The following is a 24756-nucleotide window of genomic DNA, read 5'->3' as shown; positions in this document are numbered from 1 at the left end:
AATCAATGCTGAATATAAAAAAGATAAATCAAAAGCTATCTTAAGAGTTCAGAAATTTACATGAAAATAATATGTTGCCAAGCCACGAAACAGTGAATTTGCAGCAACTAATGAGAACATAAGAATGGCCTCAGTGGATCAGAGCAATGGTCCATATTGCCTAGTATCCTGTCTTCCGACAGTGGCCAATGCCAGGTGCTTCAGAGAGAATGAACAGAACAGGCAATCATCGAGTGGATCCATCCACTCCCAGCTTCCGGCAAACAGAAACTAGGGACACGCAGAGCATGAGGATGCATCCTTGATCATCTTGGCTAATAGCCTTTGATGGACCTATCCTCCATGAACTTATCTCAGTCTTTTTTGAACCCAGTTATACTTCTGGCCTTCACAACATCCCCTAGCAATGTTTCATAGGTTGATTGTGCACTATGTGAAGAAGTACTTCCTTTTGTTTGTTTTAAACCTGCTGCCTATTAATTTCATAGGGTGACCCCTGCTTCTTGTGTTATGTGAAGAGGTAAACAACACTTCTGTATTCACTTTCTCCACACCATTCATGATTCTATAGACATTTATCATATCACCCCTTAGTCATTTCAGCTTGGAAAAGGAGAAGTCCCAGTCTTTTTAATCTCCCCTCATATGGAAGCTGTTCCATACCCTTAATCATTTTTGTTGCCCTGGGTGCCTTTTCCATTTCTAATATATCTTTGATAAGATGGGCAACCAGAACTGCATGCAGTATTCAAGGTGTGGGTGTGCCATGGATTTATATAGTGGCATTATGATCTTTTCTGTCTCATTATCTATCCCTTTCCTAGTGGTTCCTAACATTCTGTTAGCTTTTTTGACTGGTGCTGCACATTGAGAGGATGTTTCCAGAGTACTGTCCACAATGACTGTAAAATTTCTTTCTTGAATGGTAACAGCTAATTTAGACCCCATCATTTTATATGTATAGTTGGGATTATGTTTTCCAATGTGCATTACTTTGCATTTATCAACATTGAATTTCATCTGCCATTTTGTTGTCCAGTCACCAAGTCTTATGAGATCCTTTGTAACTCTTCGCACTCTGCTTTGGACTTAGCTGTCTTGAGTAATTTTGCATCTGCAAATTTTGCCTCCTCACTGTTTACCCCTTTTTTCAGATAATTTATTAATATGTTGAACAGCACTGGTCCCAGTACAGATCCTTGGGGGATACCACAATTCACTTCTCCACTCTGAAAACTGAGCATTTATTTTTGTCTTTTGCTTCATGTTTTTTAATCCAGTTACTGATCCAGGAGAGGACCTTCCCTCTTATCCTATGACTACTTACTTTGCTTAAGAACTCTGATGAGGGACGTTGTCAAAGGCCTTCTGAAAATCCAAGAACACTATATCCACTGGATCACCCTGCTCCACATGTTTGTTGACCCCCTCAAAGAATTCTAATAGAGTGATGAAGCATGATTTCCCTTTACAAAGCCGTGGTGACCCTTCTCCAACACATGATGTTCATCTATGTGTCTGATAATTCTGTTCTTTACTATAGTTTTGACCAATTTGCATCGTACTGAAGTTAGGCTTACTGTCCTGCAATTGCCAAGATCACCTCTGGAGCCTTTTAAAAAAATCGGTGTCACGTTAGCTATCCCTACTGTCATCTCGTACAGAAGCTGATTTAAATGATAGGTTATGAACTACACTTAGTAATTCTGCAATTTCACATTTGAGTTCCTTCAGAACTCTTGAAGGAATACTATGTGGTCCTGGTGACTTATTGCTGCTTAATTTATCAATTTGTTCCAAAACCTCTTCTATTGACACCTCAATCTGGGAAAGCTCCTGAGATTCGTCATCTAAAAAGAATGGCTCAAATGCGGGAATCTCCCTCAGAGCCTATGCAGTGAAGACTGATGTAAAGAATTTATTTAGCTTCTCCACAATGGCCTTATCTTCCTTGAGTGCTCCTTTAGCACCTCGATTGTCCAGTGGCCCCAGTGCTTATTTGGCAGGCTTACTGGTTCTGAGATACTTAAAATTTTTTTTTGCAATCCTTCTTTGCAATCCTTTTTGGCTATCCTTCTGGCTTAGTCAGTAGCTGTCCTCATGGAATACACTTTTTCTCCCCATGTTTTCAAAGTTGCTTTTTTTCCTCCTGCAGACTCACTCTCACAGGCCTCTTGAGATCTAAATCACTCAGCTCTACTCTTATGATTCAGAATTGTGACAGGAACAAAGAGAAGCCAGTTGGATGCAGAATCTGCACAGTGTTGCAAAGACATGATCTGAGAACTCAATCATCGTCTTAAGTTTTTCTTCATCTGTCCTCTTGGAAGAACCTACCTTCACATGACAGCAGAACAATACTTCCACGGACTCTTGATATTCCCCGATCCAATTATTCAGATTTTTTATTGGGTGCTGGACCCAAAGATGCCTCAGTGTTGCAATGCAGTTTCCACAAGGTGAGCAGCTAAAGCCATCTCTGCTAGTCCTTATTCTAAAAGCAAATGTTGCACAGGCAAAAGAGGCTTACAGGGATACCCCTGACACAAACAGTGCTGGCATGTGAGAAGGAAGGCGTTTTTACTCCACAAGGCCCACAACCTGAAGACTGGGCATTTCACTTTGTCAGCCGTTACAATCAGGAACCAGCCAACCAAACTTCATTCATTCATTCCTACTACTAATGTTGAATTACAATAAACACACACTAAGTTTCAGTTCAAGTAGACGTGCACAAGAGAAAGGGAAAGAGGAATGGTTAGGGTCCCAAGACCACTCGTGATGGCACACACAGAGGGAACAGTCATGATTTATAACACTGGGCCCTATATGCACACCCTCTCATGGTTACACAGCTCTGAACATTCTGGGACCCTTGAGTCAGGCATGCATCCCCCAAAACGAGGACTTGAAGGGGCTCAAGGAGCAGGTTCTTAGTGATATGGACAGAGAAGAAAAAGGGAGAGATTAGACAGGAAGAAACAGTAGCAAGGTTTGGTGAATGTATTATGCTACAAGGAGGAGTCAAAATGACACCAGGGTGGCAAGGTTAGGAGAAAGTGAGGATTCTGGAGTTTTTGACAACAATAGAGAAAGCAGGGAGAAGGGTAGAAAGATAAGAAGTTCAGTTTTGGCATGTTGAGTTGGAAGAGTGTCTTATAAACAGTTCAAAAGGTGAGGCTGAACAGAGAAGGAAGAGCGAGATGATGGTAGCTGAACCTTTGAGAGCAGCTAAGGTATGTAGAGTTTGCATTTACAAGGCACTGATCAGTACGGAGTCTAACAAAGAACAGATAGCTAGGAACAGAAGGGCACTGAGCACAGAGCTTTGAGGGACAATGAAAAAGCATAAGATAGAGGAGCAGCCATGTAAGGAGAGGTTAACAGAGGAGCAGAGAAGGAAGGAAGGAGAATACAGACTCACCGCAGCTCCAGGAGGTGAGGCAATAGGACTCAATTGTCTAAAGTGACAAAAAGTTCAGAGACTATGTCTGGATCTGGCCAGAGTTAGGTCATTTGTGCTCTCACTGACAGAAGTTCAGTGACATGGAGGGATCAGACACTTGTCTACAAGAGAGCCAAGCGAGGAAATGAAGGTGAGAGCAGACAGAATATTGAAGGAGCTTAGTGGCAAAGGGCATGGAGGAGTTGTAGCAACATTCTGACAGGTGAGTAGACACATAAGCTGCTTGAAAGTTGAAAGAAAGAAGCCTTATGAGAGAGGAAGCAAGAGACAACAGGACTCCAGAAGGAAGTTGCCTCTGAATAACATTACTTCTAGCAGAACAGGAGGTCTTCGAGAACACCAAGAAATAATGCCACCTTACCTTTCTGGTGATGATAGTAATTTTTGGGACAGTTGCTTCTGCAAAGGCAAACAGTAGTTTTGCACCATGACGTATGATTCCTCCATACTCCTGAGCTGTGCCTAAAAATTATGAGAACCAAAAAACCTTTTCAGGAAAGTTACCCAAAACACATCACTTCACCTGGACAGCTGTCTCCAGATGCTGCCAGCAGGTCAGCTATCACTGATCAAAGCCACACACCACCAGTAGTGTTTACTGTACAATAGTGTTCTCCACATCTCCATCTGGACAATAGGGTAAAGAAAACTCATATGGAGAACTCCAGTGAACATATACCACAGGTGAACAGCAACTATATGGCATCACGATACCATAAAAATATTGTTAATAGGTTCCCATTTGGTGGCAAATTTTGGTTCAGCTGAGAATAGTACAAGACCCCAACCTATTTATCAGAGAAAAATTCCTCCTTATCCGTTCATTTCACTTTTCTGGAAACGTAGTACTCTGACATGGAGAAGGGTGTGTTTTTCCACTTCAGACTCAAGGACAGTTCAAAGCCATCATTCAGGGTCAGCAGCAGGAAAAGACACTCCCTCGTAGAACTCGCAAGAGCTGTGAATCCTACACAAGAGAATAATTACAAACACAAATAGCAAATACAATCTCAGGCCATACTGGAAAACAAATACTGGGCTCCCATGGGCATACTGCAATTAATTTGGGTAAAAAAACTTCAGGGAGACACAGCAGCTCTCCTGAGTTACTGTGAAAAGGAATGATAGATAAAAATCCTAACTACACTTCTCCCAACATAAAGCAGTCATAAGGGGAGGATTTGCTGACATGTCCTTTCTTAGAAGTGAAATTAGCAGGCAGGCAAAGAGTTTTCCTCCATCACTCTGAGGTCCTGGGCTCCCCTGAAGGTTGAGGAATCAATCCCCTGGTTCTAATGATGGAAATATAGCTGCAAGAGACACCATCCTGAACTTCTGAGACTTGGCAAAGTTGTTTAGGAAGCTTAGATCTAAAATCAGTCTCCACCCTGCATTCTTTTTTGGGACCAGAAATTAGTTGGAATAAAATCTTTTCCCTCTGTGCTTAATAGGAAATAGTTCCACAGCTCCCATTCACAGAAGTGAGTTGACTTCTTGCTTTAACAGGTGCTCGTGAGAGGGGTCCCTGAAGAGAAACAGGATGGGAGGTGGGTATACTGGAGGAAGGTAAAATGGATAGCGTACCCAGATCTTATAATCTCCAGCACCCATTTGTCCAGTGTGATTCTCTCCCATGTGAGAAGACAGCAGGAGAGATAGTTTCTGAAGGGTGGAAGGTGGGAAAAATAGTGTATATACAGCTCAGTTTAGTGGGACAGTTCTGGGCCCTCAACTAGCCCATTGAAACTGATGCTTGGATGAGGATGATGGTTCAGTAGTGGGAGCAGGTGGTCTCTTCCCCTGGAATTTCGACTTTTTCCTGGGTGGTTTAAACAGTCTCTGGGAGCCGGAGAATGAAGCGGGGCAGGATCTTTGAGCCATATGGAATCTACTAAACCTTCATTTGTTTATAGGTGTGTAAGTCCCAAGAGATCTCAGAGTGACTCTGGAATCCTTAAAGGTATGCAACGAATCATCAGAGGACCCTGTGAACAGCTACCCCTCAGTGGGAGAAAAGGGGTTGAAAGCAGCCCTAGGAAGGCTGTGCCAGAGGCAACCCATTAGAAAGGGGCTGAGAGGAGTAGCCAGTCATGGCCAGGCAGGCTCATATAAGAAGGGCTGCAGTGCAGAGCAGAGTTCAGTAGCTGAATGAAGCTCCAGGGGAGAAGACCAGGCTCCTAGCAGGAGGAAGGAGCGCCAGCACCTGGGACAGAACAATGCTGCAAGCAGCGAGTGGGGGAGCTAGAGAGAGCTCCTGGCTGGCTGCTAGGGCCTGCAGGCTGAGGCCCTGACGTAAGGGCAGAAGAGGATGCTGGAGCCACATGGCAAGCAGCCCTGGGACAATGGACAGGTCCCACTTCATGACCATGCTTGTCTCGGTACCGATAACTTCTTACTACCAACTAACAAGGGAGACTCAGACGCCTCCAAAAGAAATAGATCCCTTGAGAATCTGAATTCCTGCAGTACTGAGTGGGTTTGAAGAGCAGGGCTCCATTCTGTTGTTGGTCTGAGGGTATATGCTGCCCCTGCAAGTCCACTCTGGTCAAAGTAGACAGTATCGATGAGGATGCCTTGGGGGCCACTGAGACCGTATGAGAGGCATGACACCTTCCTGGTACTGAGGCCAACTTGGACGTACACAGTAATGAAAAATTTGTCGGTACTGTCCTCTGAGGGGTGGAATATTTCGATGATGCAGTGTCCTGCTTGTGTAGCACTGAAGGTTTCATTACTGAGTTATGCTTGCTGCCCTTTTTCTCTGCTGAGCCCGGAGCCCTGGGTAAAGAATCATTACTAAGAGTGTCTGGAGCCTCAGCTGTACCCAGGGTAGAATGTGAGGTCTCCACAGGGGTCTTGTTCTGTGGGGACCAAGGCCTTTTTGAGGTGGCATCTGTCTGTGGGAATGACTCAGTTTTCTGTGGGTATTCTCTGTGGATTTACCTCAGGTAGACTAAGGTAAAAGTACCAAAGTTTACAGGGCACTGTTTTTGCTCAGCACTGATGTCGGTGGGTGGGGGAGGAGGTGGTCTCCTGGCCTGGATCTGAGGCTGGTTGGAGGGAACACTCCATCATTAAGAGTCTGTTTTAGCTCCTGGTTTTTTCTTGCCCTGTCCTTAAAAGCAGTGCAGATGGAGTGCTTTTGTGGGATATGAGACTCTCCCAAGCAGCAGATACAACAAGAATGTCCATCATTGACCAGGATGGCTTCCCAGCAAGAGACGCACCGCTTGAAGCCCAGAGAGCCTGGCATACCCCAGGGTAACAGTATGTAGTAGGGGAAGGTCCCCCTCCCCAAAGGGGAAAGAGCTTGAAAGTCTCTCTTTTATCTGAGGAGTTAGAACTGCTGGAAGCACATACTGCAGCTGTTCTGACACAGGCGGTCAACCGGGAATTCACACCCCATAGGTTTCCCTCCTAGGGGCACTGGCCCTTTCTTCCCACATCACCAGTCAAGATAACTAATAGGTGATGCAGTGGGTTTGCTCTCAACTGCACCTTTGCAGGAACAATCCCTCTCACACCTCCCAAGGCAGCAGCGCAACTCTGCACGACCTTAACACAAGGCAGAGTAGGAACACTACAGCTGAGCCCTTTTTGAGGTACTTGGAATCTCAAAATAACAAGGAAATGCAGAGCAAGTGAAGTGCAAATAACTTCTGCTCTAGCTGCGATGGGGTGCTTGCAAGGAAGCAGCCAGTCTTTGGCTGAGCCCTGCATGATGGCTTTGCAACTGCTCTGGCACCTGCAGGGGATGAACACACCCTGCCTGATAATAGAAGAAACAAATAAAATCTTTCGATAAAGAAACAAAGAGAAATGGTATTAAATATTCTAGCTCAACTGCCCTCCCACCCCAATCATAGGGAGTTACAAATATGGAGGGCCTACCTGGCAGAAATCCAGGAACATCCACAAAAGTGATCAGAGGAATGTTGAAAGCATCACAGAATCGAACAAAACGGGCTCCCTTCACAGAAGAATTTATGTCTAAACACCCTAGTGTTCAAAAACAGAGAGGACAACATATTTTATGGGGCTTTTACACTGTTCTAATAAATTCTAGCCTTCTGACAGTGCATTCAGGGTACTATCAGGATCTCACTCTATAGTTTGGCTGTATTATCTTGTATTTCATCCAAATTATTCCTGTTTCTGTATTTCTCGTTGAGGAGGACTATTGTTTGTCTGGTTCATGATGTTTCCCCCCTCACTTCACTTCAAGGTCATGGATAAAAAAATGTAAAACACCTTAAAACACCTAACTCTAACTGAAAGTTAGAGAGACCTAGGTGCTTTTAATATTATGGGATATTCTCCCATAATAATATAACATGTTACAGGGTTCTACTACTTTAACACTAAGAATGTGACATGTATTCTATCGGTATTCATTTCATATTATTTCTTTGCATTGCAACCACACAGAGAGGCCTCAATCAGATTGTGACTGTGTTGTGGTAAGTGCTGTACAATACTATGAGAGAGAGTTCCTGCCCCAAAGAACTTACAATCCAAACAGTACCATTTAAAAGTATTTTTGTATCCCTTTTTCTCTTCATTGCCATAAACCTTAGATAACTTCATCATTAACCATTATACGTATGTCTCCACATCCAGCGTAAAACCTCAAATGTACACTTACACATACAGCAACACCAGCATTTTCAGTTCATACAGTCAGAATGTAAGGCCACAAGGGACCACTAGATCATTTAGTCTGGCCTTTTGTATGTCACAGGCCACCACCACTACCCAGGACCCACACACTAACTCAACAACTGAAATAATACCAAACTAGAAGATCCACAGGAAGAGAACACGAGGGAGTGAGATGCACTAGTGCTTGAGGCCCCTGCAATAATTAAGTGAGGTATCTGCAGTGTTCTAGCTGTGTGAGTCCCAGGATATTAGCGACACCAAGTGGGTGAGGTAATATTTTATTGTTGCTGAGCTAGACAAGTACTTGTCTTCAGGCCTGGGAATGGCACTCGGTGTCACAGCTAAATACAAGATCAAACTGATAATTTAGCATAAGTAGTTAGATACAGTCTAAGGGACCATTCCAGGTGAAGTGGTCCATTAATTATATCCAGATAATTCTGGCAAGTGCCCCATGCTCACACGCTACAGAGGAAGGTGAAACTCCCCCAAGGTCACTGCCAATCTGACCTGGAGGAAAATTCCTTCCCAACCCCACATATGGCAATCAGTTAAATCCTGGGCACGTGAGCAAGAACCAGTCAAGCCAAGCACTCAAGAGAGAGAATGCTAGGTACCACCTGAGAGCCCTAGCCCACCCCATACAGAGTCCCATCTCCAATCATGGTCATCCCTGATGCTTCACAGAAAGGAGATAAAAAAATCTCCCAGAATACAGTGGGCGAGGGGGGAGAAGATCCCTTCCTGACCTCTGCATGTGGCCAGCTGAAACCCTTAAGCTTGAACTTTAGGAACATAAGATATAAACCAGAAATGAGCCCTACAACTGTTGAGCCTTAACCTCCACCTCACACATAACTCTGTCATACAACTGTACTCAAAATTTTGTCCAGATCTCTCTCAAAACTAATTGTTTGTCTGCACAACTCCTATTAAGAGGCTGTTCCAGAACCTCACCCCTCTGAGGGCTAGAAACCTTCTTCTAATTTCCAGCCTGAATTTGTTCTGGCCAGTTTATATCCATTTGTTCTTGTGCCAACACTGTCCTTTAGCTTAAACAGCTTTTCACCCTCCCTGGTATTTACCCCTCTAATGTATTTATTACTACACTATACAAGTCAAGATCTTCCAGTCTCCTCTAATAAGACAGACTCTCCATTACCCTGATCATCCTAGTAAGTCTTCTCTGCAAGTGTTCCATTTGAAATTAAACTTTCTTGAATATGGGTGACCAGAACGGTACACTGTATTCCAGATGAGGTCTTATCAGTGTCTTGTACAAAGGTATTAATAAGTCTCTCTCTCTCTACTGGAAATGCCTCATCTGATACATCCTAAGAGGCACATCTGCCTTTTTACAGCCTCATATTGGTGCTCCTAGTTACCCTATGATTGATTCTCACACCCAGGTCTCGCTCATCCTCTGTCACTTCCAGCTGATGTAGCACAAATTCTTATTATTGGACCCTAAGTGCATGACCCTGCTCTTTGTACTATTTAATTTCATCCCATTTCTATCACTCCAGTCTTCAAGGTCATCCAGATCTTCCTGTATAATACTCTGATCCTCCTCTGCATTGACGATGCCTCCCAACTTTGTTTCATAACCCAATTTCATTAGTACACTCATACTTTTTTGAACCAAGGTCTTTAATAAAAATATTGAATAAGATTGGTCTCAAGACCAATCCTTGAGGAACTCCACTAATAACTCCCCTCCAGCCCAATAGTTCACCTCTCAGCATAACCCATTGTCTTTTCCTTTTTAGCCAATTCCTTCTCCATCTTACAATGCTTTTACTGATCCCCATCTTCCCTAATTTAACTAATAATTTCCCCTGGGGTACCATGTCAAATGCTTTACTGAAGTCCAGGTATATTACATTTACTGCACTTCCTTTATCTAAAAAAAAAAAAAAAATCAGTCAGTTTCTCAAAGAAGGAACTCAGGTTAGTCTAGCATGATTGACCTTTGGTGAAACCATGTCGCATTACATCCCTTTTACCATTTACCTCTATGATGTTATTTATTCCTTCCTTCACAATTTGCTCTAAAACCTTGCATACTACTGAGGTCAGACTAACAGGTCTGCAATTGCCCAGATCACTCTTCTTCTCTTTCTTAAATAGAGGTATGATGTTAGCTATTCTCCAGTCACATGGTTCTACCCCCAAATAATACATTTATTAAAAATCCTTGCTACTGGACTAACAATCTCATGTGCCAGTTCTTTCAGTATTCTAAGATGGAAGTTATTTAGTCCCCACCTCAATTTGATTGCATTAAGCTCTAAATTTTTCTTCCACCTCAGATGTGGTCATTTTCATTTCTAGATGCTCATTTCCATCAGCCGTATTGCATCCATATACATATTCCACATTATCATCATTATTGAAAACGGAGGCAAAGTATTCATTTTAGTTTTTAGTTTTATCCCCTTCCCATTCACACTACATAGCAGCCCAACCTCATCCTTCTTTATTCTGTTTATTTATATAACTAAAAAATATATTATTTATTTTAATTTCCTTGGCAACAGCTAATGCAGCTTGACTTTAGAAAATGTAGGAATAAAGTGAGAATTGCTAACCTCCATGATGTTTGCTAATCAACCCCCCTGTGCATTCCCTATTGGCTCTCTGCCTACTTCTAATAACCTTTTTGAGGTGGTTATTCATCCAGCTGGGCGTGGAGCCTTTCCCTTCAAGTTTTTCCCCCTTTCTTGGGATGAAAATTTCTGATAGTTTTTGTATAATTGATTTGAAGAAATTCCAAGTCCTTGAGCTCTTCAGTCCAGCGGACTTCGTTAACTAATTCCCTTAATCTCTGAAAGTCTGCCCTTTTGAAATTAAAAACCATAGTTGATGACCTTGTTTTAATTATCCTACCATTTAATTTAAATTCAATCAACCTGTGATCACTTGATCCAAGGTTCTTTCCTAAGACCAGCTCTGCTATTATGTCCTCGCTACTCACTAAAACACTCCAAGAAGTTTCTCTGTTTCCATGCCAAAAAACAAATAAAATTTATATATTTTATTATACTTAATTATACAAAACTGATACAGAACAGAGATAGCCTTGAGCTTTTAAACATCTTTGCCAAAATTAAAACTATTGAATCAAAAGCAAAACAGCAGTCAAACCTGCTAATTTTCTCAGGTAACAGTATGATAGCAATTTAACTTAGCAAATGTTTGTATTTGATCAAGTTGTTCTTCAGAAAAAGAACCACCATGGGTAGTCATACGACCATCTAATTGTCTCAAAAATGTAATTTACCACATAGAGACAACTTCATTTAATATAGGGAACAAAACTCCCTTCAAAGTAACTTAAGAATTCCCATACCAGCTCAGACCAAGGGTCTATCTAATCCAGTAACAGTAACCTATGGCTAGTACTAGAGAGATGTCAGAGAAATATGCAAGGGAAATAAGGGCTAATCCCCATCAGTTAGTTACAGATTAATGTATGCCCTGAAACCCAAGAGTTTATAGCCTTTCAACATTTTTTCATCTTTTAAAAAGAATCCTTACTATGGTAACTTCAGATGTGCTTATTATCAAACAAAATGTCTAAAGTCTGTTAAGCTCTTGACCTCAATTAATTATACATAGATATAATGGCAATAAGCTCCACAGGCTAGTTGTGTGTTATGTAAAAAAGCACTACATTTATCAGATTTCAGTTTTCTAGCTATTGATTTCACTGAAAGCTTCCATTTTTGTTTACTGTGAGAAAAGAGGACTAGAAGCACCTGAACTGCCCTCTCCATACTGTTTATCTAACTTTATCATGTCCCTCAGATTCGTCATCTTGCTAAACGAAATGGTTCTAATCTTTTCATTTTTCAGATGGCAGTTTTTCTATGTCCCTAGTCATTCTCGCTGGCTGCCTGTGAATCCTCTCTCTTTCAGCTGTGTCTAGGGTTGCCAACTGTCTAATCGCGCACCCAAAGACCCATGCCCTACCCCTTCCCAAGGCCAGGCCGCTGTCCTGCTCCTTCACCAAGGCCCCTCCCCCCACTCACTCCATCCTCCCTGCCTCCTTTGCTCGCTCTTCCCCACCCTCACTCATTTTCACCAGGCTGGTGATACAGGGCAGGGCGCTGGAGTCCAGGAGTGGGTGCGGGCTCTGGGAGGGAGTTTGGGTGCAGGATGGGGTGCAAGGTGCGTGCTTTGGGCTGGGGTGTAGGATGGGATGTGGGTTCTGGGAGGGAACCCTCCCCCACGGCTGCAGGGACATGCCGATTGCTTCTGGGAGTGGCGTGGAACCAAGGCAGGTAGGGAGCCTGCCTTAGCTCTGCTGCACCACCGGACTTTTAGTGCCCAAAATCTCCCGGTTTGGCTGAGGTAGCCTCCAGGAGATAAAGCGTTATTCCAGGAGACTCCCGGCGAAAGCAGGAGGGTTGGCAACCCTAGCTGTGTCTGTTTGGCTAAGAAGCCCAAACACTATATTCCATGTGATGAGGTACCACTGATTTATAGTATGGATTTAGAATTCTTTCAGTAGTATCTTCTCATTTATTATGCATCCTTAGCTGCACATTGAGCAGAGGTTTTCACTGAGCTGATCAGAAAGATACTAGTTGTCTTTTCTGAGTGGTAGCAGTTGAGAATAGTTTTTATTCCAGACAATATAAATCATTTTACACTGGTCAACATGGAATTTTATCTGTCATCATGCTATGCTGCCCGTCTAACTAGGTTTGCTTAGTCCCACTGAAGTTTTTCATTGGTTTCTCTAATCTTGACACAAAATTATTCAGGCTCATAATCTGGAAATTTTGCCACTGTTTATCCTGCTTTTCCAGATCATTAAAATGTGTGACATAAAATGCTAGTCCTACCACAAAACCTATTCTACTATTAAACTTTTAGGGGAAAATGAATCATAGACCCAACTTTTAGACACTCAAAGTACACCTAAAAGAAAAGGAGTATTTGTGGCACCTTAGAGACTAACCAATTTATTTGAGCATAAACTATCGTGAGCTATAGCTCACTTCATCGGATGCATCCGATGAAGTGAGCTATAGCTCACGAAAGCTTATGCTCAAATAAATTGGTTAGTCTCTAAGGTGCCACAAGTACTCCTTTTCTTTTTGCGAATACAGACTAACACGGCTGTTACTCTGAAAGTACACCTGGTTACTATGGTGACATATGTCCTCACAATGTGCATAATAAACAAAACACAATTAGCAGGCAGCTTACAAATACCCTTTTGTTAGAAATATATATTCCCAGCACCAGGCACCTAGTTCCTACCTGATGCCACTTTGGGTTGATTACCCAGTATTCCAACAGTTCTTCCATTCATCCTTGCAAATCCAACAATGATGTTCCTGGCATAGGAGGGCATGATTTCAAAGAATTCCCTCTCGTCAACAATCTGCAAGAATGAGATTTGGACAAATCCTCAGGGGTAGATGCTGGGAGCTACAACAATCTCAATGTTACAGAGAGAGAAAAAAAACTGCTTGGGAATTAGAAGGTTTTAAAAATAAATCTCTCTTCTTTACAAATGCATATGTCAATATGTTTTTGATGCTGCATTTACTTTTGAATATATTCTATCAGGGTGCTCCTTCAGCATGACACCAAAGCAAACCTTTCAAAGGATTCCGCTGTAATAAGGGCACTTTTCTAATTTGCAACACATTAATACTTAACTCAGGTGAATTCAAAGCATTTTGCTTCATCTGTGACGATCAGTGCATCATGCTCTTCCCTGACAAGCAATCTGTGTAATTCCATCAAAGTAATTGGGGTTGCACAGGATGTAAGAGGCTCATAACAGAGCAGAACTGGGACTTGATTTTATTTGCACAGAAGCAGCACATACTATGTCAATGGCATCTATCTAACTGAGACAGTAAGAGAAACAAGACAGGGCTGTCTCCCTGAAAAGCAATTCTCAGGCATGCTCTGCTTTTACCACCTACAGGGACAGGCAAGGAAGGTTCTTCAAACCTCCCTCATAGCCCAATTACTTTCTGTGCCCCACTGCCGTAGTGATACCTATATGATGGGTTCCTAATACTTTATCATGACCCCCTGTTTTCAGTTGCTCACAATAACTTTGCCTACCAATCATTCAGGCTGCAGTTTTCCATGCTTGATCTCTGCCTCAGAATGTTTTGTTAAGTTTGAGTAAAAACAGTTCAGCTATTTCTGAGTACATGGTAAAGGACAGACAACTGTAATAATGCAAAAATATGTGACCATATTTTAAACAGCTCTGTGCCTCAGGGTGGGATTTTCAGCAGCACCTGGCCTAGGAGCACAAGTCCTATTGAAAATTAGTTGGACTTTTCTCTCTAACTCACATAGGCGCTTGTGAAAATCCCATCCTCTCTTTTGGAGCAGGTGCTTGAATTTTGGCAGGAGGATAAGTCCTTTGCTTACCCCCATGACAATTCACCCCTAGTGGCCAAGCTTTTAGCTCTAGCAGCAGAATGTGATGAGGTTTGTGCCTTAATATTCAGAACATTCCACCCACACTGAACATGCTCCCAGACCCCACTGAGCCTCTGGCACCATTCTGAAGCAGCTCCCCACAGCTGAACTGCCAGATAAAAATGCATCCTGTTACTCAAGCTTTCCCCCATCAGAATACCATTTGATTAGAGGAAAATGCTGGAAGCCATTAGACCAGTGGTTCTCAAACTTTTGTACTGGTGACCCCTTTTACATAGCAAGCCTCTGAGTGTGACACCCCCCCTCCCAAAAATTAAAAACATGTTTTTATATATTTAACTCCATTATAAATGCTGGAGGCAAAGACGAGTTTGGGGTGGAGGCTGACAGCTTGTGACCCCCCACGTAATAACCTTGTGACCTCCTGAGCGGTCCGGACCTCCAGTTTGAGAACCCCTGAATTAGAACATGATTTCTGCGGTTTCATCTTTTCCACAGACCAATATTAATAACTCCATGCACATACACTCTACTTTAGCAGGCAGGCAAATATCAGCCTCACCCCCTATTTTACAGGCTCATTAGAGACTGGACAAAGTCACTTCTGTCAAACCTGAGACTATACCCTACTATGGAAGAGCCAATTCACACCTCTTTTTCTACACTGCCTCTCGGAAAATCTGAAAATCTATGTGCCAAGGCACGCTGCCAATACAGTTGACCTATTGTACATGAAACCCACTGCTTCAGTGTGTTGCCCCTTGTGGCTGGTCCACAGAGGATAACAGCATACTACAGCAAACATTTAACTCAAGTGGTAGACCTCTGTGCCAGGAATCTGGAGGTGCAAAATTCAAAACCTGATAATGACCTGCAGGGGAGATTGTAACAATCGCTTGATATTTATTTTTTTGTTAAAAAACATGAAAAATATGTTAAGAACATTAAGACTGCAAAATAAAGCACTAAAAAAGTTACAAAACTCCAGTATGAATATTGCTCAAGTAACCTTAATGCTACATCTGCATTATATCACATCACATACTATTTTTTTCCACATGACACCTGTGCCTCATTCCATGCAACTTTAATTCTGGTATTTCCAAACTTCTGAGTGCTTGACTTTGTAAACTTAATAAAATTCTTTTAATTCAAATTTCTACGAATAGATTGGAATCACCAAATAAAGTTTGTTTCCCTTTAAATTAAGGAAAACAGTAAAACACACTGCATTATTTAAACACTTAAGAGAAATAAAAAGATAAGTGCAGTAAGGTGTACAATTTTCCAGTTTTTTATCTGGGGACTGTCAACCACTTTTTAAGAAAAGAAACCTGAACAATACTGTCTTCCTTCTATGTGATGGATGAACATTTGAAAGAGGAAAATGAGTCCTAAAGACAAATCCCAAATCTAAAATTCCTTTCATACATTAGATTCCTTATTTTTGCAATTTTTGTTACCTCTGGGTTTATGATCAATGCATGGAGAAAGAATTATCTGAATGGCTATTGTGAAGACAGAGTTAACTGTAAGTAGGTCTCCTGTGGCATTCTGTTAGTTTGCTTCCAGCATTTTGAGCCATTTAATAATTTGTCACATAAATACTTTTTTTCTTTAGAACAGAAGGCTTACCGAATGTACAATGTCGACCATATCATAGGCTTTAGTAGACTCCATTGGGACAACTGTGTCCAGCTCAGGAACCAAGCGGTTACTTCAGACAAAATGCAAAGTAATTAAAAATGACATGAGTACTCACAAAATGAGATTAATTTCCATACAGAAGACATACACCTGTAACTCCTCCCATTGGGGTCTGCTTGGCAAGACTCTATCTGTATGCTGGCATCTTCAGCCAAGCCTTCCAAACACAGAGAAAAAAAAATTCCTTAGTTTTAACCTGGCTACTTGTGCATTAAGATGTAGAACAGCGGAGGGGGGGCTTCTTGCAGGATTACAGGATGTGTACATCTTCCGTCTGCTGCGGGCTCTGCTGGTCACAGTAACACAGGAGCCAGCTGCTACCAAGAGACAGGAGGGTGTGGGGAGACTGAAAATAGTTTGGTTTTGGAAGTATTAAGTGGGAAGGAGCAGCAGCAGGAGAACATGTTTTAAGGGAAAGGGGAGAAGTCTTCTCATTTTTGTCTCCCCAATCATTGAGCTGGACACAGTTGGAGGGTGAGAGGGGGAAGGGAGAGAATCACCGGTGAGGAAAAAGTTGCCTGTAACCATACAAAGCTCTAGTCAACCTGTCTAAATTAAAATAAATAACATTACTCCTCTTTATATCAGCCCTAAAGCAGTAATGCAAATCCATGGGCTGACGATGTTCCTGTCTGAGTTATGCAAGGGGGTGGGGGTGGGGGGGAAGGGACTACTCTCCTTTGCTTTCTCCACTGGCCGCAAAGTCTTTTGCTCAAGGGAGAATACATTTATTAATGGAATAAAACTGGCAGGAATACACAGTAAAATAGTTTGTCATGTGGCTGTTATATTTTACCCAAATGTTTCCCTAAAATGATTATCTAAAGAAATCCTTAATTTGAAGAAAGCAACTGGTTTTAATTAAATCATGCTAAAACTAAAATAAGATATACATTTAACAGACTCAGAGACATCAATTGTCCAGAAAATGTTTGGGTATAAATGGGTAAAGAATTCTGCAAGATACTTAGAATCCAATCTCAAGTAACTTAGAGGATCTGTACAACGGAAACATCAAACCATCACTCCAGGAAATACACAGAGCTCTGGAGTGCTGGAGGAATACCACAGTCTCTTGGTGAGAGAGAATAGCCATCAATAAAACAAACTTTTAGCCCAGGATACTGGTCTTGTTTCAAAGCCTTCTTCAAATCATAAAACTCCAGCAGTTATCCAGACTTCGCTGTTAGAATTATACAAGTAAGAGAAGGCTGAGAATGGGTGCAGCTTTCTACTGACCCACTACGCAGAATGGACCAGCTGCTCCAAATGTAATATGGTACTATCAAACCAGCCAACTGTAGGCAGTTGTTGGTTGAGGCACTCTAATCCAGGCAAATACTAGTTTTTATTGACCAAGAAAATTGCAGTAACATTTCTAGGTTATCAAGGATTAATAAAATTACATCTCCAGAAATCTGTAGGCACCCTTTAGCAAGGGCCTCTGTAATGGGGGTCTATAAACCTCATACTGAGCATAGACAGAGTGGGAGGACAGTTCCTCCTGTTTACAAGCAAGCAGCTTGATCACATCCCCCATGCAGCTGCCAGAACTGCCAATCATGGAGGCAGGCACCCACAGCTGCAACCAACAGAGTAAACAAGACCTGCTATAAAGGGGAGAGTGTAAGAGAAGGAAAGGGAGGCAGAAAGGCCAAGGATAACAAAGAAAACAGCCCCGCACCAAGAAAACAGCCAGGAGAGTAAGGGAGACTGCCAGCCCTCCAATTGGAGGGCTGATAGACTTAATTAGGTTGAGGGTCCAGTTAGGGACCGGACTGAGGATAAACTAAGGAAGTTCAGTGAGGAGTGGCTGAGACTCCTCGAAAGACCGCACCAGGAGGCAGTGACAGCCTCCCTTTAGTTTTTGCCTATAGTCCTGACTTTAACACAAACAATGAACTAGAGTTATTCAGAGTGGAAGAGAAATGGAATATTCATGGCTGACTGATTGTTTACTAAAGAGAGAGTCTTCTAACTCCTTTAGAAAACAACACCAATTTTTATTGGCCTGCTTTCCCATGAGATGAGTACTTTCAATTTAGGTATTATGGCCCTGATCAAAGCTAGTCAATTGGATCTTTGTCACTGACTTCAATGAGGATAGAATAAAACCCTATATTTCTCAGCTCTGTAAATAAACTCTTTTATAGAGGAAACTAATTTTAATAGCATTTACTGACAATTTTCCTTGCAAGAAAATATCCGTATATATAACAGGACAAGGATTTAGGCAGACATATTACCTCAGAGAAATGGGCTTAGATTTGGGGGAAAAAGACCAGCGATCTTGATTCATAGCACTATATGAGAAAATTAATTTAAGATATTGGCGTACCCACTGAATAGCAAATATTAAAAAATATGGATGGCAAGAAATGTTGGAGAAATTTCTGGTAAAAAAGGTTATTTTATATGTTGTACATGTCAAATTATTAGAGCACTGAGATGCAGTTCATAACCTCATATTACAAACTATTGAACATTTATTACACAGAGATCATGTGGTAATCCTTCTGAGGCTTGCTAGTGGAAATGGATCCCAGTCTAGGAAATAGAGAATTAAGCTCTCATCTGTTAGTAGCTGCAAGATTATTGGTAGCCTCTCACAGAAAAAAATAAATTGCCCAATATTAGAGTAATTGTTAAAAAAAAACAAAATCCACATGGGATTCTACTGATATGGAAAATTTACTCATCGAGTTCATACATGGCAAAAGACTACAAACAACATGTGACAAACTTCTCAGAATATTAATCAGTATAATAGACTCTCTTGGTTTGTTAATATCAGAAAAGGCAGAAGTGTCCTCCTGTTTAAGAAAATACATCATCCTGGAGATACTGTTTCTGGATAAAAAGGTTTGTCCTATAACTTATTCCTGCCTCACAGGAACACAGGATGAATCTGTAAACAGTGATTGATCAGTTCATTTTTGTAATGGTTAATACCGTATTTCTGGTAGCTAAGGGACAATGATTTATAAAACTGCTAAACAAAGTATACATATAAAACTTCCTAAACAAAGAGCTAACAAAACATGTTCGCACATACATGTTGGAAGAGGGAATTAATCGGTGAAGAAGGCCAAAATCAGAAGTCCAGCTGCAAGATGCTCATTTCCTTGTATTCACACTGCCAGAAAAACACATGACATTAAACTGACATCAAGTCTGAGAGATCATGTGCAAGCCCCTCACTTACCTAGGATCATGGCATTTGCGAACTGGGGCTGGATCACGGTTACTGAGAGGTAGGTAATTAAAGAACTCCCTGAGATTGAGCAAAGCATCTACATCATTCTCAAAGGCTCTGTGTGCGACCCCTGGAGAAAAAAGCCAAAATAATACTACTTCACAAGGCCTCCATTTAGATTTTCTAACACACGTCAATAAAGTCATCAACCATATCAACATTTTTTAAGCCAGCAGAGCCATCAAGTTTTCAACTCCAGTAAGGCTGAAGTGTCTGAGAAGCATCTAAGCATGTCAATCTTCCTCCTTGACAGCTCTGGATAGCTCTCCTTATCTTTGTATTTTAAAAAACAGCTTTACTACTTTTTGAAGCCCATTGTGGTTAGACGCCAGGATGTTGTATTAGACCCAAATGAAGGTTACTCACCTGTAATCAGAGTTCTTTGAGATGGACTCTGCACGTACACTCATGCCAGGCTTTGACCAGTACAGCCTGAATGGTAGAACTCTTGCCAGCAGTTACTTGTGCGCTTTCCTCGGCCCTCCTCATAGTGAATACAGAACATTGCATAGCAAGGATATAAAAGGGGCATGAGTGCTCCATCCCCCGCAGTTCCTTCTCCTCTTTAATCCTAGGTTCTTTGGTAAGCATGACTGTGAGGAAGTGGGGAAAGGTAGTAGGGGAAGTGTGACTATGTAGAGTTCATCTTGAACTCCAGTTACAGGTATGTAATCTTCATTTCATCTTCAAGTGTCCTATGAATATTCCTACTCATGGGAAAGACTACTGAGGTGTGGAAAAAGTTGTCCATTCCCAGACACCAATTGATACTGCTCCTCACGCTTCGTTGGTGTATTTAATGCCTAGATACTACACCGATGGATGCAGTAGAAATGGTAAATGTCTGCAGTGATACCCATAGGCAACCCTATATACCCCTTTCCTCACATTCCATGCATACCACATACCCTCTTTCCTATGCTTAACGTTCCCCTTCCTCTGCAATGGACAGCCTACTCTGATCTGAGCCTTATAAAGTCTACAAGGCCATGAGGCCTGTCTGGGCCCCATTCAGGGATGCAGAGTGTTCACATAGACTTACTTTTAGTAAGTAAATGATTGACCAAACCAACTCCACTAAATTAGCTAAAGGCACCAGTCCTCCCAGAGGCCAACAGAATAAGACAGTTTTGGAGCTATGCCAAGTCTTTTCTGAGATATGAGCCAGAAAAAGGCTTCTGAGACTTGACAATTTCTAAGAATGGATAATTTTATTAAAATATTAATAACCACACCTCCAAAAATTACTTTGTCCAACATCCCCTTAGCTTCCCTTAAAATACCTAACTCTAGCATCATCTCACACAGACATGTTCACATGGGTTTACTTCAGTTTTCTCAAAGCTAGAAAGGGGGACAAAATTAAGCTTAAAATGAAGAACTAGCTTCAACTGTAACTATGGCAACATTTCTTTTTTGTTTCAGCATTCTTTCTTTAAACAAAAAATTAGACTTTCATAGCCATAAAACTCCTGCTAGTCAGATTTTGTTTAGTCTCTCTCTCTCTCTCTTTTTTTTTTTTTAAAGTCATCTCCAAGTCAAGAAGTCGCATAGGTAACTTTGTTCCAAAAGAGCAAGAGAAGCATTAGAAGGGAATGAAAAGAAATGCTGGAAAGGGATGGCAAATTCAGCCACAGGTTTGCTACCATAATGCAGTAAAACACTCTATAGTCTTGAGTTAAAATGACTTAAAAGGCTTGAAAATATACACAAACTCCCCCTCATGTGTGAAAGCATCATATTATTCTTGCTTAAAACCTTCAATGCACTTCTAGTAGTTGTTATTCCATGGATAGACTACAAAGTGCAAAAATAATTACTGTTATTCAGTGCCCAAAATCCAGTGCCCCAAACCCAATAACCTTTAGTGAAGAATTTCACATGGGGGCTCCTAGTGAGAAAAAGTAGTTCTAACATCTATGCTGAAACTGCTGATTCATTCAGTTTGGAAAACTGGATCATACGCTAACGAAGTAAAATCATCAGCTCTCACCTGATACTGCAGTGTGTGTCTTTGCTCCCCCAAGCTGTTCCTGGGTAACATCTTCATTGGTAACCGACTTGACTACATCAGGGCCAGTGATGAACAGATAGGATGTGTCCTGAAAAAGGAGACTGTGAAGTGTGAGTTCCAAGCTGCAACAGCACTTCACTGATAGAAAAATATAGGTGATTTTCTTCCTCTCTCATACTTTCCCTAAAGGGATATGAAAAAAGGTGAAACAGAGAAGAAATTTCTTCAAGGTCCCGTTTTTTTAGAGTCAAGATTAATTAAACAACATATTTAGTTGAAAATCCCCAGAAAATGTAACCATTTCCCACAGATTGTGTGTTGTTAATTTGGATAGAGTACTCCGCATTTTTCTCTAAAGACAGAGAATGAAGCCTGAGACTGAATTCCTGACTTTAAGTGAAAAACAAAACCCATCCCTAATCCAAAGGCACTCCAGTGCCTCTACAGTTTTGGCATTTTTCCACATCTTTTATTCTTGATGTATTTACCTGTCTGCACAGTTTCTTTCTCAGCTCATGCAGAAAAATAATTTTGGGACAAAAGTTCATTCTGGTTTACACACAATTGCATCAACAGTGCAATTATTTTATGTCCCAAACTAAGCTAAATAAAGTGTCGTCAGTACTAGACTAGGAGATTTTGGAAGAGTAAAATACCTACTTTTTCTGTGAAAGCCACACAAAAGTTTCAGCTAGAAAAACTGCCTAATTCTGTACATGTGTATTGCCAGCTTCAATATGTCTCTTGTATAGTCAAATGCAGAAAGCACACCAACAGAAGAGACAGTACATTTTTTCTTTAATAGCTTTCAGTTACTAGTGATCTTAGATGTAACCAACTCCCATAACAAGTGTCTGTCTGCAGCCCTTTACAGGGCCAAAATTCTGCTTCTGGAAATACAGAGGAAAGCTTGGGAGATCATCTCTCTCCCTCCCCACCTCCTCCAACCCAATCCCAGCAGACCCCACCCAAATAGCTGCCTCTTCCCTGGCCTTGCTTCAGTCAGTGAGTTGCCACCAGCCTGAGAAGATTCCATGTGTGTACGACAGAGACACACACCGTGTGTGTGCGTGTGAGACAGAGACGAGCATTGTCCCTTTAAGTACGCTGCCCTTTTAAGTAGAACAGCAGCTTCCAGCACACTCCCTCCCTCCTGAGCCCTGTCATGTCCCTCCTCGCCTCTTCTGTGGAGGAAGCGGGGGGGGGGGAGGGGGGCGGGAGAGGACACCCTGACATCAGCACAATTCTTCCCCCCTCCACAGAAAGCAGGAGGCTCCCAGGAGCAGCTCCAAGGCAGAGGGCAGGAGAAGCAGGGCAGCAGTGGGAGGGACACCTAGACACCTGAACTGCCCATCACAGGGAACTTAGGGGTGCTAATAGGGGGGCTGCTGGCCCACCCTGGTTCCAAGCCCCTATGAAGATGGGCTGCTCTTCCAGAGAATCCTGCAAGCAGTGGACAAAGCAGGAGGCCAAACAACATTATAAGGGAGCATTGTGCAACTTTAATCGAGCATGTTATCTAATAGGTCAGCAATGTAACAACAAAACAATGTTAATAGGGACGATATTAAGTGAGGAGTTACTGTATATGATGGAAACTGGAAAGTTTTTTAAAGTTCCTTCTGTTTTTTTTTTAAATGTAAAAATATTCAGAACTTGTTTCCCTTAGAAAAATTGGTACAACTGATTGAGTGGGGAAATGATTGTTATTTAGATTGTTTAAACCTCTGAATTACATAGCTATTTTAGGGGAAAAAACTTTCTTTGTTAAAGATTCAGCATCCCAACCCCTTTATTTAAGGGCTGCGAAAGCTCTCAATCTACATCCAACAGACCCAAGGAAGACAGTATATTTCCAATGCAAAAAAATAAGCATAAAACTGCTTTTTGGGGAAAATATTCAAGTGTTCTTTATTTAAAATATGGCATAACGCCATTGCTAGCAGCTCTTATATGAAGTTTCTGTAGGGGATTCTAGTTCCTAAGATGTTCCAAAGATGAAAGCACATCCATGATTCTAAATCTAGATGAGATTGCTCCATGTTATCAACAGATGCTGTATTCCCACTGCAGTGCTCTTTCAGGGTGCCCAAGACTGTGAGTAACTTTGGTGCCCGCCCTGCCTCCACTGTGAGACTTGATGGTGCTTAACTGGGTGTCAGCTGCCTGACAACAACAGCCTGCTAGCTACCCAAGCAATGTCCTGAGGGCAATGCTAGACCTCACTTTTCTTTGCAGGTTAGCAGTAGGTGCATCCCACTCCCTGAGCTCCTTTGAAGCATTCCCCTGTGATATCCAGCCCATCAGTGCCTACTCACAGAAATACCAAGTTTGCTATTCACAAGGGGACAGTGTACACACCAGCTTGTTTGATTTACTGACAATAGTTCCCATATAACATCACAGCACTGAGATAGATTTATAGGGAAAACAAACACAAGTTTGTCACAAAAGGCTAAGATTTATGAGATCGTAAGGATACTGGAAGCAGAAGGATGACATATAAAACAAAATCAATATATGCTTTCTAGAGACTAAACTTTAACATGCTAACCATCTGTCCAAAAGCAGTCTCATCTTGATTAATGATGAACCAAAGAAGGGTAATGTAATTAATGCAAATCATCTGTGCTTATGGGAAACAGATCTTGTCAAAGTAACTTGATTTTTTTTTGATGAGTTTACATGTTTGGTTGATAAAGATAACAGCATTGATGTAATATACTTAGCTTTCTGCAAGGCATTTGACTAGGTACAGCATGACATTTGGATTAATGAACATGTTACACATTAAAATGATTATAAACTGACTAACTGATAGGTCTCAACATTTAATTACAAATGGGGAATTGTCATCAAGAAGGTATGTTTTCAGTGGGATCCCACAAGGATTGGTCCTTGGCACTACACTATTTAACATTTTAAATCAATGAACTGGAGGAAAATATCATTCACTGATAAAGTTTACAGATGAGACAGAAATTGGGGGAGCGATAAATAATGAAGAAGACAGGTCACTGACAGAGTTTGATCCAGATTGCTTGGTAAACTGGGCACAAGCAAATGATATGCATTTTTTAACAGCTAAATGTAAATGTATAGTAGAACCTCAGAGTTATGAACACGTCGGGAATGGAGGTTGTTCGTAACTCTGCAATGTTCGTAACTCTGAACAAAATGTTATGGTTATTCTTTCAAAAGTTTACAGCTGAACATTGACTTAAT

General features: G+C 41.6%; 1 protein-coding gene across 1 annotated transcript in view; it reads right to left on the bottom strand.

Annotated features, from left to right (window-relative positions):
* PCCB (propionyl-CoA carboxylase subunit beta) overlaps nucleotides 1-24756 on the bottom strand; it is a 53364-nt gene that overhangs the window by 4058 nt on the left and 24550 nt on the right. The window contains exons 7-12 of the mRNA XM_048863300.2: nucleotides 21511-21619; nucleotides 19467-19587; nucleotides 16190-16271; nucleotides 13403-13526; nucleotides 7358-7465; nucleotides 3828-3928 (exon numbers count right to left, since the gene is read on the bottom strand). Of these exons, the coding sequence (XP_048719257.1) occupies nucleotides 3828-3928; nucleotides 7358-7465; nucleotides 13403-13526; nucleotides 16190-16271; nucleotides 19467-19587; nucleotides 21511-21619 (645 nt within the window). The remainder of the gene's footprint in view (nucleotides 1-3827; nucleotides 3929-7357; nucleotides 7466-13402; nucleotides 13527-16189; nucleotides 16272-19466; nucleotides 19588-21510; nucleotides 21620-24756) is intronic.

The sequence above is a fragment of the Caretta caretta genome, chromosome 9 (assembly GCF_965140235.1).
Source record: "Caretta caretta isolate rCarCar2 chromosome 9, rCarCar1.hap1, whole genome shotgun sequence".
Lineage (NCBI taxonomy): Eukaryota > Metazoa > Chordata > Testudines > Cheloniidae > Caretta > Caretta caretta.
Note: the sequence above shows the minus strand (reverse complement) of the source record. Positions and strands in the feature narration are given on the sequence as shown.